At 37.7% G+C, this 15,934-nt stretch overlaps 1 protein-coding gene across 1 annotated transcript in view; it reads right to left on the bottom strand.

Moving 5' to 3' along the window:
* Window positions 1–1,672: 1,672 nt before the first annotated feature.
* LOC120540540 (myocardial zonula adherens protein-like) overlaps window positions 1,673–15,934 on the bottom strand; it is a 129,264-nt gene continuing 115,002 nt past the window's right edge. Inside the window, exons 16-18 of the mRNA XM_039771377.1 lie at window positions 9,448–10,044; window positions 8,773–8,998; window positions 1,673–2,145 (exon numbers count right to left, since the gene is read on the bottom strand). Of these exons, the coding sequence (XP_039627311.1) occupies window positions 2,002–2,145; window positions 8,773–8,998; window positions 9,448–10,044 (967 nt within the window). The 3' untranslated portion in view covers window positions 1,673–2,001. The remainder of the gene's footprint in view (window positions 2,146–8,772; window positions 8,999–9,447; window positions 10,045–15,934) is intronic.

Genomic DNA, 15,934 nt, shown 5'->3' on the forward strand with positions numbered 1-15,934 from the left:
TTGACAGGAGTTTTCTTAATGCCCGTCGCTCTGCCACAGATGTTAAACTGTCCAACTTTAATCCTACAATAGAGCCTGCCTTCTTAACAAGTTTGTCCAGGCGTGGGGCGTCTTTCATCTTTATGCTGCCACCCCAGCACACCACCGCGTAGAAGAGGGCACTCGCCACAACCGTCTGGTAGAACATCTGCAGCATCTTACTGCAGATGTTGAAGGATGCCAACCTTCTCAGAAAGTATAGTCTGCTCTGACCTTTCTTACATAGAGCATCAGTATTGGCAGTCCAGTCCAATTTGTCATCCAGCTCCATTTATTGTTTTGCCATAGTCTTACCATTTCTTCATAATTGATTTAATTGGACTCCAATGGATATTTAGTAACTTGGGTATTTTCTTGTCTCCATCCCCTAATTTGTGCTTTTCAAATGCCTTTTCATGAAGTTGCCAAAGTGTTCCTTTGTCTTCATTGTGTAGGTTAGAACACCATACTGACTAACCACAAGCTGGCCTATGCACATTCAAGTGCATTTATACTACAATCAACTGAAACCCTAGACTGGTGATCTCCACTGAATTAATTCTGCGATTCCTAAAACCAATGCTCTGCACCACTAATGGTTTAGGGCTGTCATATTAAAGGGGGTTAACACTTATGCAGTCAATTATTTTCAGTTATATACTTATAAGTAATTTAGATTGCCTTGCAGGGATCCGTTTTCACTTTGACATTAAGGAGTCTTTTGTTTAGTGTCAAAAAGGACAAATTAAATCTACTGTGATTTAGTGTAGTCCTTCTATATAAAAGCAGTCGGGATTGTCCTTCCGTCCCGTGAGTGCTACACAGGCGCGGAGTTTCACACACGCCCCGTCCATTTTGCAATGCATGGTGGGATTTGTAGTTTAGTTTTTCCAAGTAAAAGATGATTTTCTACTCCAGACTGTGTGATATCTTCTTCTTCTTTCTTATTATATAAAAGCGGTCGGGATTGTCCTTCCGTCCCGTGAGTGGAAAGCATAGCGGTATTCCGCTTATCACAGACTTACTACTTGCAGCTTGCGGTACGAAGCGACATGACGTGAGCAGAGTTCTGGTGCTCTCATCGTTCCCTTACTTTTGTGCGCAATGCGCTGGAAAAATAGACAAAATTATGTCTCTGGAAATAATTAATGTTGATGGAGTACAAATGCCTCACCGCATAGTAGATATCAGGGGGGTTCAAAAGGGCGACCTCAATATAGAAAAAAAGCTTAAATTTCATCACAAAAATAACAGAAACTACGAGTATTAAAGTAATTGCGCTCAAATGCAATATAACCAAATTAATGAGTTTGTATAAAATATCAAATTGATCTACATATTGAATTGCCTTAAGAAGTGGTCAACTTAAAAGTCGGTCATCTTAAAAGGCGGGTCAGCCTAGTATAAGAATAAAATATATGAAACCCTCTATGGGGATGAATACTTTTTTACAGCCACTATACCTGTAAACCTTTTTTAACAGTTCCTAAAGTGGGAACATTCACTATAAAAAAACAAGTTTTCTGTTTGGTGAGGATTAATAAGGTACAAATTGTGTAAAGGAAAATGTACCCTAGCCTATCATCTAAGCTTTCACACTAGCTATCTATGTGACTAAAGCAAACAACTCAAAAATGCAAAATGGAAAGCAACATATAGAAACTCTTGTTTTATTAAAGTAAACCTGAAAAAAATACTGCAACAAAAGGATTGCTCCTCTGTAATGTGTGTATTATAATTAAATACACTGTAAATGTCCTTGATCATATATTTTAAAAATCACTGTGAAAGATGGAGTCTTGGGGGCACTTTGTTGTCTGCTGAACTTAACCCATTTTTAAAAAGAAATAGCTTTAAACACTGCAAATATAATAAAAACACATTCCTTAAAGAGAGTATTTTTTGTATTTAAAATGATTTCTTCAATGTGTTTTCAAAATGTCTCACATCTACCTCTTGCACAAAGGGCTTTTTTAAATATAATTAGTCATCTTCTGATGAATTGTAGGCACCATCGTCATGAACTTCTCTATAGACGCGTTCAGATGAACCTTCTGGAACAAATCTTACCATCTTGAAATCCATCCTTTGCGCTAGTTTTCGTGCAGCAAGCTTCACCTGAAGTTCCTAAAAGGGAAATATGAATGATTAAAACATCTTCTCCCTAATGCATATGCAGTATTTTTTTATACTGAGTCACCTAGGGACACTGGGCCACACAGAAATTTGCTGCAGAAAAACAAGAAGATTGCTGCCCTAACAAAAAGCATTGAAATGACAAATTAATGAATGTACCCTAGTGTGTGCTTGGGTGGGGGTGTGTGTGTGTGCCCTGCGGTGGGTTTTCCTCCAGCAGACCCCCCATCACCCTGTATTTAGGATATAGCGGGTTGGATAATGGATGGATGGAATTTTCTTTCATTGCCAAAGACAATGGTATAGTCTTATACCCCCTTTAAGTTAGTAAGAGATAGAACTTTCTTGCTCTAACTAAGATACAGTTGGTTAGAACAGGTCCCATTGCTAGCAGCGACTAAAAGATAAGCATACAGTTTTCTGATCGTTTAGAAATGGAAATAAGCACTTTGAGCTACTTTATTTGTATGAAAATGTGCTATATAAATAAATCTTGTTGTTCAACTTTATAAGCCAACTTAAAGAAATGAAACAAGATTTTTAAATCTTTACACAGAACTTTTCTTAAACAAGAACTTTTCTTTTCTTTGCTATATCAATTTTTTTCTCTATTTTTGTGTGAATTGTTTTACTTTGAAATAATACTAAAGTATTTAAAACAAAGATATTTTGTCTGGGGGCGGCACGGTGGCGCAGTGGGTAGCGCTGCTGCCTCGCAGTTAGGAGACCCAGTTTCGCTTCCCAGGTCCTCCCTGCGTGGAGTTTGCAAGTTCTCCCCGTGTCTGCGTGGGTTTCCTCCCACAGTCCAAAGACATGCAGGTTAGGAGGATTGGAGATTCTAAATTGGCCCTAGTGTGTGCTTGGTGTGTTTGTGTGTGTCCTGCAGTGGGTTGGCACCCTGCCCAGGATTGGTTCCTGTGTTGGCTGGGATTGGCTCCAGCAGACCCCCGTGACCCTGTGTTTGGATTCAGTGGGTTGGAAAATGGATGGATGGATATTTTGTCTGTGGAATAAATTCAACACGTCAAGCTTTGCCAGAATCCCCTTAAGCATACTGAAGCAGCAGAACTTTGGTAATTTGGGGTAAACGCAGCTACAGCTGATTTAAATGCAGATACAAAAGGCTCACCCTGAGTGGACTTATCTTGTGACATAATGAATGCCACAGCACAACAGCGCAGAAACCAAAATACGTTGAAGCAAAAACACACAGTAAGTAGAGGTATGTTGATCATTAAAAATTCTAACTGCTAGCAAGGTATTAGAGTACACATCAATCCTCCCTAATCCTGCAAAATGTTTCAGTCACTTAGCAGTTCAATGCAGCACTTTCAAAACACACCTGCATGTACAAGACACAAATAAAGCCACTGGTCAGCCATTGTGATTCAGCATATGGCTGCACCACTTGCCCTTCTTCCAGTGCTTATCATTATTTTGTGTGTACAGTGCACTTAAATGGGGGATTTTCAATCAAATTCAGAAGTAAAGCTAAAAATAAATAATTATTTATTATCAATGTGTGCATTTCCTTTTTGGTTAAGTACAGATGAGGAAAAAAGAGATGGCATGCTTCAATAGGGCACCAGTTCTGTTTATGAACACACACTGGGATCTTCAACTATAAATTGTTTATTAAGGTCTGCCAAAAGATTTTTGGAACTATGGGGATGAGGAACATTTTGCAACAAACTCACAAAAAACTGAAATGTTTAAATTTCATTAGGAGTGTTAATGTATTTAATGACTGTCAGCAACATCGTAGTTCCAATTTATGTAGTGATTCATATTTTATCTATTTCAACAGTGAAGAATAGATGAAGTTAAAACAGATGTGAAGCATCAGACAAAAATGAGCAAATTAGGGAGTAGAAATGAAAAGTGATAATGAGGTCAGGTGGAGTCAGAACAGAGACGGATTTCAATAAAAAGATATTGTATTCATTGTAAAAGATAAGACGTGAAACAGTGTACACACAGGGTAATGCAAAGACGGAAACCTAACGAAAAAAAGGAACAAGTAGAAGGTCAATGTAGGCAGAAAAAGGGAATGGTGAAATCATTGGAACACTAAATACGGAAAAACAAGAAAACGATTCACCTTGTAATGGAAAATAAATTAAAGCTGGGGAGGACTGAAGAAAAAACAATAAGAAAATGAACAAGAAACAGTAATGAAATAAGAAAACAATACAAGATTTTGGCAATACAGAAAGAAAAATAAAATATTTTTGGAACTAAACATTCAAATAAAATCTACAGAATAGAATTAAGACAGCTTAAACATAATAAAGTATGCTGAAAACAGGGCGGCACAGCGGTGCTATGGATTCAGCTGCTAGCTCACTGATACAGCATTCAGGGTTCAAAATTTATGTTCCTTCTTGTTTTTCCCCCCCGTCTTTGTGGCTTTTCTCCAGGTACTGCTCTCACATCTTAAAAACGTGTGTAAGAGTAACTGGTGATTAACCCCAGTGAATGTTAGGTGTCACGAATGAAGCCTATGATGGACTATCACACAATTCAAGGCTGCTTTCTTCCTTGTGTAGAACTAGGGGGCTTTGCCCCCTGCTCGCTACATTCTCCAACCTCCCTGGCCTACGCTATGCGCCAGCCACTTCGTGTCTCCGCCGTATGTGAACAACAAATCTTTTAATTCTCACGGATATGCCTCTTCATTGAGAAGAAACACTACTTTTCCCTGATGGCAACACGAATTGGACAATCTACAAGTCTCCAACTTAAAGTTTAAATCCAAACGATATATTCAATCTCTTTTTGCTGTTCCATTATTTCACCGAGTAATAATTTCCATTTTTTTGCACTAATGCAATCTTTACTATCTTTTTATTGAAGACTTTCGAATTTTAGTACTTTCATCATCTCTAACCTGCTCTGCATGTGTATTGCGCCAACGTTTTTGAATTCTTTACGACGTACTACTTTGTCATCTACTCTTTGTCTTTTATTTCCAGCTCCGGGCATGGTTAAATCTCTTGGCACAAAGTCTCATCTCGTGGGACATGACAGTATCTCTCTGAAAAAGTCACATCTCGTCTCAAGCTACAAAGTCTTGTCTCGTCCCAGGATTTTTTTATTATAATACAGAGACAATGCCAGAAGAGGATTCAGCTCCTCTGTAACTCTGAAATGCACTGAGCATTTCTGAAAATGATTAAATGAAGAGAAAAGGCCAGAAAGAGAAAAAAAAAACAAATATACTAATAGTGTGTGAAAATTAAAAACAAACAAAAAACAATCAATCCTTATCTCAAGTCAAGATATAAAATCCAATGCTGTATTACAATATATTTGAATAAAAATGAACATTCAGAAAAAAGCATAAGAAATAAATGTATTCAATGTGGCCAAATGGAGAAATATAAAACAAGCAGATTTTAATTTAACAAAGAAAACAGACTGATAAAAGATAATTTTTTGGAAGGTTTAAACTAAACAATAAAAAGATTTTTTACTCAGATGCTAAAAATATGGCACAGCTGTTAATAAAGAAAAAGGCAAAGGAAGTGATTTCTCCTGAACAGCTTTTGAAGAGGGATAAAAGAAAGGAAATAATGAATGTGGTGAAAGTAGTGTGATGGGGTATAGATTAGAATTAAAAACTAAAATTAAATTTATCAATCTACTTCAGTACAAATAACAGAAATGTCCTTGATCTGAAGAAATTAATCTAATAAAGCAGAAGTATGAAAATAAAGATACGGAGTTTTGCTTATCAGTGATGTCTTTAATTGCTTTCACACACACACAGAAAAAAAGCCTACAGCAGATATTTCAAATACAGTACTGTATAGCTATAGCCTGATGACACCAAAAAGGCAGGAATAAAATGAATGCGTGTTACTCCTACCCTACGCTAAAAAACAGCGTCTACTCTGGGTGCTGATAGAGTGCACACTAGCCATCCCTGACAGTCAAGATATGGCTATGATTGTTCCCTAGATACTTGCTTCATTAAGGATATTGTGTGGCCATTGGCATTCAGTAGTAAAGTAAATGCTTCACTCATCATACTGAAGAATCCATGAATTGGAATGACTATATAGTAATGTGTTTTTCAAACATTTAGCCACATGAAAAAAAATTTTAAACAAAGAAAATTATGTTCATAGGAGCATCTTATGCATGCAGAAAGAGCTGACCTGTTGATCACATGATTTAAAAAAAAAAAAAAATTAACAACCAAAGCAGCAGAACAGCAGTAGTCCCTGTGGATCTGACGTGGCAGCAATCAGAATGAACAGCAGTGTTGACTTCAACATAAGAAATGTTTTGAATATTTTTGGCACATTTAAAGAGAGACCATGATCTCTCATGCTCCGGCCAGTTGAGTGTCATTCCACCGTCTTTCCAATTCTACATTCATTGCAGTACTGATGTGGTTATGAGGTAGCTTTGAACCCCATCCCAGTGTTACTTCTCTTCAAACAATGAATTATTTTCAAAATGAAGGGGTTGCCTTACATAAAATCCAAAGACACCAGAGTACAGCCTACCTAGCAGGTGCTGGTGTCATTACACCTCAATTTTTCATGTGTCCTTGTACATTAAACGGACAGCACAGTCACAGCATCTATGTTTCTATCTGGAACCATGGGTCCTCTAGTGAAAAAGAGGGGTTGTCAACTCCAGCTTTTATTTTCTGATCTTACTCTCTCTTTCATCACAGGTCCAGGTGTTCTTTTCCAGTGCCTGGTCACCTATACCTTTTTATTCTGAAGGAGCACTGCATGCTCACATACACTTGCATTGGCAAGCCTGCTCAATGTCTTCCAAAGCACGTAGCATACATATAGGGCACACCACTCCTTTTTGGTCTCAGCAATTTTGCAGCTAGCCTGCAGGTCAGATCCTGCCCCAGTAACTGTGGAAATACTGAGAACACAAGGGAGCAATATGAGGTATATGGATGCTCTATGCTTTGGAAGGGAACTAGCCAGGCATACCAACATAAGCAAGTGAGCATGCAGACAGCACTTATACTCATAGCAGTTTTAATTCTGAAAAACAGAGTAATAGGTGCTGAAGTATCTGAAGATGCAAAATATGTATTGTGAAAAGGGCTAAAATTCCTTATGTGCACTTGCAGTATATTTCTCCCTTTCTCACTTGCTTACTTGATACATGACGTGAGCAAACTGAATGTGTAGAACACACTGAAAAGACAAAACAATCTGGTCTTTCCTAAGCATCCCTACATGTTTTTTTTTTTGAAAAGGAACAAAAAAAAGGAAAAAACAGAAATAAAGACACAATATTCAAAAATTAGACATCACTTCAAAGAAAACAAACTTATAACTTGCATGATCGCTTAAAAGTAAATGTCACCTTTTTTTCTTATACAGGCTGATAATTTTTTTTTTTTCAAAACCATTTTTTAGTATGTTGTACAAACAAAAAGTTGCAATATTATACTACTTTAATAAACAAAGTTATCAATACCACAGAAACACAAAATCAAAACTCGTCTTACAATCAGAGCCCTGCACTTTCCTAAACTGTAATAGTCCTTGTCAGTCAAGTATTGGCTCATTATTTTCCCCCATGAATTATACCTGAAATGTGAGTGTGTTATAAGTAAGTGAGGAATTTGTCTGGCTGCACTTATTTCCTGTCATAGCAACCTAGAATACCCGATAGTAAAATACATTTTACTTATACAAACCTTACATCATCCCACTAACAGCGAGTAAGAAAGACTGCAGCTTGACTATGAAAAAATCTAGGTCAGTTAATCTATTTTTCTAAACAATTACATTTAGGATGTATGATCTTTTAACTGTTATTTTGACATCAGCTGACTGACATTAACAGAAAAACACAATTCAATTTTGAACACAATTTGGGGTACTTTGAAAATTAACAGTTTGAACACATAATACAAATTATTAACATTAAAAAAACTACACATATAAAATTGGTTTGGTTTATCTGCAAAGACAGGCCCTAGAAATCTTTATATCTAATTCATATACAATATAATAAAGGAAAAGAGGAATCTGTTTAATGTGATTAAAACCACCATTAATTTGAATGCACCACCATTAAAATCAGACCCCCAGGTTTCATGGTCTTTGGGATTTTTGAGCAATACGAGTCGGTAAGTCAGAGTCTTAATTTCAAAGTAAGAATTGAGTCAAATGGGGAATGATCCAGGCCAAAGAGTGAAGCAACACCACTCCAGTGACACAGAGATAGCACTCTGTAACTTAAAACTTAAAAGTTAAAATTTTAGGATAATCAAAACAATTTTTTCTACAAATTGTCTACCTACAATGTCAAAGTGAGCTAGCAGCAAATGTTGGAGGCAGAAACCAATGAAGGAAGTGATGCCAGTCCATAGCATGTTATAATAAAACATACACTGTACAGTTTCTACACTTATTTATACTTACAGGAATCAATGAACTAAATCTGTATGTTTTAGGGATGTGGAGCTGACTACTGTCAATTCTACGCTGTCAACTCTAACACCTTATGTCATTCTTTTTCCACAAAATAGTATGCCATTATGAACTGATGAGCTAGGCATGGACAAATTTGGAAAACTTTCCCTTCAGCCTTAAAGACCCAGGGTGTGTAACAATGACTCCATACCTCATATTTTTTCTGCTGTGAAATCTGAAGTGCAGCTGATTCCTCCAAGGTCAGTAACATTGCTGGCATGTGATGAAGTGGAGGAAGTTTAGCCGATGTGATGTCATCCAGATGTTTCTTCTCTTCAAGTCTTCTTTCTTCTTTTGAAAGCTGAGACTCTGGCCCTTGTGGAGAATAGCTTGGCGATGAGGAGGCAGATGATAAACAGTTTTGAGATTGTGATAACCTGCAAAGTCAGAAATGCATGACATCACTAAAACATGGTATTTTAGTACAACAATAAACCTAAAACAGTTTTGTATTCATCAAAGAACTGAGATAAAAGTTGAATTTCAGCATTTCTTTCTGATTTTGTATTTCATTAGGGAGAAGAAGTTAGATCCATACAATTTCAGAGGACTCTCTATGGACTAATGGGAATGGAGACCTATGGTATGTTGACAATATTGGGTATAAACTAGGTGCAAAACATGCTGGGAGTGCCAATGGTTCACCGAGTGTATGTTTATGCACATACTAAGCCAATAAAGAACCAGCAAAACAGCATATCCTTGGAAATAATCTGAGGCGCATGCACAGTAGCATAGCAATGCCACCCAATGAGTCACCATGCCAGACTGGAAGCATACTAATATACTTTAATATAGAATGTGTATTTGGTTAGGAGTTACTTACTGGTTGGGCCTGAATTTGGGTTTAACTGCATTCTGTTGTGCTTTTTCTAGAACTTGAACATAATGCAACTTTAAATTGCTATCAGTTTTTAAATGGTCATCTGACCACCTTTCTTCATTATAGTCTTTTACATCTTGTTCATCTACATGAACAGCTGTGGAATTGGCCAGTGTGACTTTCTCAAAAGCTTTAATAAGTTGTTCTTCTTGTTTGTTTGTTTCTTCCTCTAAAGAGCAAACAGAGAGTGAATCACTATGAACCCCATTGTTACTGTGAGATGGTGGTGCACTGCAGTGTCCTTGTTGTGTTAAATCAAACTCCTTCATTGTTTTATCGGCTGTTGATGAATTTTCAGGCTGCACAGTGCAATTTCCAATCAGTGCTGTTGGTTTGCCATTTTCCTGATGAATACTGCTATCGTCCAACACACTTGGTTTGGTGTTTTTTTGTGGATATTTAGAATGAAGTTCAACTTTTACAGCAGATAACATTTCTGTTCTATTTTTCATGTCTTCATGATATGCAAGAGCAGCTTTGATTTTTTCAGCAAAATCTGAAATCTTCTTTCCTTTATCAGGAAGTGACTGGATAAACCTCCTAAAATTCAGAAAAGATGGAATGAGGTTAGTAGATGTTACCAGAAAACTCCGTACACAAATCATTAAATGAATTTCTGTTTCCTTTCAAATGTTTCTTTAATGATAAAAGTAAAACCACAGAGATTCTAAGGAAGTGTATTAAAAATAACATGGAGTTTCCCTGCCAAAAAGGAAAAATGCTTCCAAAAACAATAAAAATGATTTACTATGGACAGTTAACTGAAACAAAAACCTGAGGTTTTCCCCCTTTAAATGTACCCACTCGCCTTTGATAGAATGCAACTACTCTCTGTAGGAAATCGCTCTTTGGTCCATTTTCAAATATCACATATCACAATATTCCTTACATAACATTTCAATAAGGGATACATACATCGCTATATCCTAACTACAGGGTCATGGGGGTCTGCTGGAGCCAATCCCAGCCAACACAGGGCGCAAGGCAGGAAACAAACCCCGGGCAGAGCGCCAGCCCACCGCAGAGGGATATATACAGTATTGCCATAAAAATATCTGCTCCCCATCTGATGTTCTGCATTGTTGCACATTTTTTCACAGTGAATGCTATCAGATCTTCAACCAATGCCTAAAAATTAGATCAAGGGGATCATAAGACAAAATATAAAATAGTGATATTTATTTCATTAATTTGATAAAGTAAGTTGTGTCATTCAGGATTGACTTTAAAATTCTGCTTATAGTTTAAAAAGCCTTAAATAATCTTGCCCCATCTTATATATCGGAATATCTTGACACCTTATATTCCAAATCGTAACCTCAGATCCTCAAATGAGTGTCTGCTTAAAATTCCAAGAACAAAACTTAAAAGAAGTGGTGAGGCGGGCGGCCTTCTGCTGCTATGCACCTAAAATCTGGAATAGCCTGCCAATAGGAATTCGCCAGGCTGATACAGTAGAGCACTTTAAAACACTGCTGAAAACACATTACTTTAACATGGTCTTTTTATAACTTCACTTTAACTTAATCCTGATACTCTGTATGTTCAATTCATCATAATAACTATTCATGGTGGCTCTAAAACCCGTACTGACCCCTACTCTCTCTTCTGTTTCTTTTTCCTGCGCCACCACCACCTACTCAAAGCATCATGATGTTCCAACAATTATGGATGGATCAAAAGCCAGAAGTCTACGTGACCATCATCATCAAGTCCTTCCGTGAGAACCCTAAATACAAAGAGGACTGTGTCATTTATGTGAGGTAGAATGCCCAGAGGGGACTGGGTGGTCTAATGGTCTGGAATCCCTACAGATTTTATTTTTTTCTCCAGCCGTCTGGAGTTTTTTTTTTGTTTTTTCTGTCCACCCTGGCCATTGGACCTTACTCTTATTCTATGTTAATTAATGTTGACTTATTTTCTTACTGTGTCTTTTATTTTTCTATTCTTCATTATGTAAAGCACTTTGAGCTACTTTTTGTATGAAAATGTGCTATATAAATAAATGTTGTTGTTGTTATGCAATATCCAAATCCTATATGAAAAAGTAATTGCCCTCTTGGTCTTCATAATGGATTATACCACCTATTGCAGCAATAAAGGCAACTGAGTATTTCCTATAGTTATAGTTTAATGTCTCACAGCACTATGGAGGAACTCTGGTCTATTTTTCCTTGCAGACTTGCTTTAACCTGGAGACATTTACAGCTCTGCCGATGAACAGGGTTGATTGGCGAAATTTGCAACAACATTTCTTGCAGTGAATTTGCTAGGTTTGACTTATTTTCTAAATTATTTCCTGAAAATCTGCTGTGTGGTTGAGTCAGGTGAACATTTTTTTCAGTGCCCCATGATAGTTTTGCAAGGCCAGCATGAAGTCAGAAAGCTGCAGCAGTCATACTGGTTGGGGATGTCACTACCTGATCACACATGTGCATAACTTTCACACATGTGTACTCTAGGCCTCTTCCACCTCAAACTTTATGCCATTGGCTGATTCTTCTTTATGCATGTGTTAAAAAAAGTAGTTTTATTTGAAAGGTACATTAGCTTAATCATAATGAGAACATTAGGAAAATATTGTTTTATTCTCTAAAGACTCATTGTATATTGTGCCTTCACTGCTGGATTAAGTATGCTATGATCATCAACAGAGATAGATTAGATACCAACAAAGGCATCCAATAGATAGATAGATACTTTATTAATCCCAAGGGGAAATTCACATAATACTTCCCACCATGATAAAACACACACACACACACACACATACATACATACATACATACATACATACATACATACATACATACATACATACATACATACATACATACATACATACATACATACATATATATATGGAATGCACATGCTGGTAAACTAAAGTTCAAAGGGGAAGTAAGCACTGTCACTGAGGATATAACATTGATCCTTCAGCGGTCAATCACCTGCCACCACGCCATGAGGCTAATTGCACAAGGCAGGCAAATGCCCTCCCCCTCACAGAGTCAGAAAACACACAAGACCCTTTGAAATAATAATAACAACAGATTAGTACTATTTATAAAGTGTTTTTGTTTTCTTGATTAAAGAAAAAAGCAAAACATCTGCACAGATAAGATCAGAAACAAAAAAGACGTGCCAGTTGCAGGGAGCCACTAAATGCTGTAAGGTACTACCAATCAGCATCCTGAAGACTAAACTCTGTAAGTGCAATGATATATAGAAATACTAGCAAAATACCAGCGCTTCGCAGCGGCGAAGTACTGCCTTAAAAGTTTTATTAAGAAGAAAATTAAACCTTTTTAAACTGAGGGAAAATATACCAATAATTATTTGTTAAGGATCTCTTTGTATACCACATTGTGCGTTCGGCCCTCTAGTTGTAATATGACCAAGCTGTGTGCTGAGCTTACTCTTGAGCATGCAATGTACAGTTGGCTATGTGAAAAGTAATCTTGTTTCAAATCTGACATCTTGGATTGCTGCTGTAATAATCAATTTGAGTTTCATGGTTTGTTTCAATTACGGCAGTATTTGTAGGACTTGTGTTGAAGTGACATTCGGCATCTGTCAAGCGTTGTAAGTATACAACCAGTTTCATCGATAAAATCACATCCAGCTTTTGAGAGTAAAACATAAACATCAAAGTGTCCACTACTGAAATCGTCACCTGTGAATCTAAGATGTTTAAGAGGCATTGGCGGTTGTCCAAAGGTGTAAAATATTTGGCCATTTCGGTACACTTGAAAGCGATAACCGAACAATTCAGCAGCAGCCATCAACTCACATGCAGATGCATAGGTGAAGGGCTTAAGCACTTCACTCTTATAGTGCTCCTGTGTAGTATAATTATCTCCTGTACCGTCATCAGTCCACACCTTGAACCTGTCCCAGTCATTCAATAAATAATAATAATAATAATAATAAATTTTATTTATATTGCACTTCATATTTTAGAAATAAAACATAAAATATAGCATAAGACACAATGTTCCTCCAGATATCAAGAGTGAGCCTGATATAGCCGTACAATATGTAACAAAGAGAATGGAAAAGGTAGGTGCCATCTCTGGCCATGGAAACCACTCGGTAAGTGACAGTTCTTTGATCGATGGTGATCACCTCGATAGACATGTTAATGGGGGTACGGTTGGAATGATAAAGGAAATGGGTACCTGAACAATGTAAAGTAAGTCTAAAATACCTACACAATAACTATAATTGTAATAAATGAACAATAAAACAGCGGAGAAGCCGTGGATTAAATAAAAAGGCAGTAGTTATCAGGAGGGAGAAGTGAATCCCGTGGCGAAGCAAGGAAGGGAATGTAGAGACTGGAGCGACGGACGGCCTTATATAGGAAGGCAGCCAACAACGTGGGAGGCGTTGGGATATGGGACTCAACGCCGCCTCACACGGTGACCGAGCTGCAGGCTATGGACGTATATATGTACGTAAGTAGGATTCAGTTAGCGTTGGGAACCCGTGTACCAAATTTCTTGAAGATGGGCCCATAAGTAACAAAGACTGTTGAAAAGTTCAATATGGCGGCCGACAGTGGCATCATACCACCGAAATAACTACCAAATTTCAGCCTTCTACCTACATGGGAAGTTGGAGAATTAGTGACGTTGGAAAATTCAATATGGCGGCTGACAGTGGCGTCATACCACTGAAATAAGTACGTACATTGGTTTCGGTTAGCGCAGGGAAGCCGCCTTCCAAATTTCGTGAAGATGGGGCCATGAATAAGAAAGTTCAACATGGCAGACGTTGTTGACCGTTATGACCGTTACACGTAGAATTTCGAAATGAAACCTGCTTAACTTTTGTAAGTATGCTGTAAGGAATGAGCCTGCCAAATTTCAGCCTTCCACCTACACGGGAAGTTGGAGAATTAGCGACGTTGGAAAATTCAATATGGCGGCAGACAGTCGCGTCATACCATCAAAATAAGTACGTACATCAGTTTTGGTTAGCGCAGGGAAGCCGCCCACCAAATTTCGTGAAGATGGGGCTATAAATAAGAAAGTTCAACATGGCGGACGTTGTTGACCATTATGACCGTTACGTGTAGAATTTCGAAATGAAACCTGCTTAACTTTTGTAAGTAAGCTGTAAGGAATAAGCCTGCCAAATTTCAGCCTTCTACCTACACGGGAAGTTGGAGAATTAGTGATGAGTCAGTCAGTCAGTCAGTCAGTGAGTGAGTGAGGGCTTTGCCTTTTATTAGTCTAGATTTTATTTGGTTTGCATTGCTTCCTCGCAGCTATGGCCACATTTTTGACCACAATAATTGGCTTAGCATAGTTGGTTGATGTTTCCCTAGCCCTCAGGGACACTTAAAAGACCACTGCACCATTATAATTCACTCAAAACTTAGTCTATTTCTTTATCCCTACTGCATTACGCAGAGTCTGGTGAAGTTCCTAAAGATTTCTGTGATTTCACAGAATGTGCAGAGAAGCAAACTTAGTGGGGAATTGCACGAAGGTTACTGAATATAAACTACTTGTTTGAGAACCTACTGCAACATCTCATTGGAATTTAGGCCATTACAATGTCTGATTTTCTTTATATTGGCTAGTCTGACTTTTCTCCTATTTTACTGATCATTTTCCTTAGATAGATAGATAGATAGATAGATAGATAGATAGATAGATAGATAGATAGATAGATAGATAGATAGATAGATAGATAGATAGATAGATAGATAGATAGATAGATAGATAGATAGATAGATAGATAGATATCTATCTATCTATCTATCTATCTATCTATCTATCTATCTATCTATCTATCTACTTTATTAATCCCAAGGGGGAAATTCACATACTCCAGCAGCAGCATACTGATAAAAAACAATATTAAAGAGTGATAAAAATGCAGGTATAACAGACAATAACTTTGTATAATGTTACCGTTTACCCCCAGGTGGAATTAAAGAGTCGCATAGTGTGGGGGGGAAGATCTCCTCAGTCTGTCAGTGGAGCAGGACGGTGACAGCAGTCTGTCGCTGAAGCTGCTCCTCTTTCTGGAGATGATCCTGTTCAGTGGATGCAGTGGATTCTCCATGATTGACAGGAGTCTGCTCAGCACCTGACACTCTACCACGGATGTTAAACTGTCCAGCTCCATGCCTACATAAGAGCCTGCCTTTCTTACCAGTTAATCAAGGTGTGAGGTGTCCTTCTTCTTTATACTGCCTCCCCAGCACACCACTGAGTAGAAGAGGGCACTCGCCACAACCATTTGATGAAACATCTGCAGCATCTTATTGCAGATGTTGAAGGACGCCAGTCTTCTAAGGAATGTATGACTATATGACAGAGCTGCACTTCAGCTTCACCTCAGACAGGCAGCATAAGGAGTCTAAAGTGTCCTTTGATGCGAAGCACAATTCACTGATGGTGAGCTGTCCAAC

The sequence above is a fragment of the Polypterus senegalus genome, chromosome 12, assembly GCF_016835505.1.
Source record: "Polypterus senegalus isolate Bchr_013 chromosome 12, ASM1683550v1, whole genome shotgun sequence".
NCBI lineage: Eukaryota > Metazoa > Chordata > Cladistia > Polypteriformes > Polypteridae > Polypterus > Polypterus senegalus.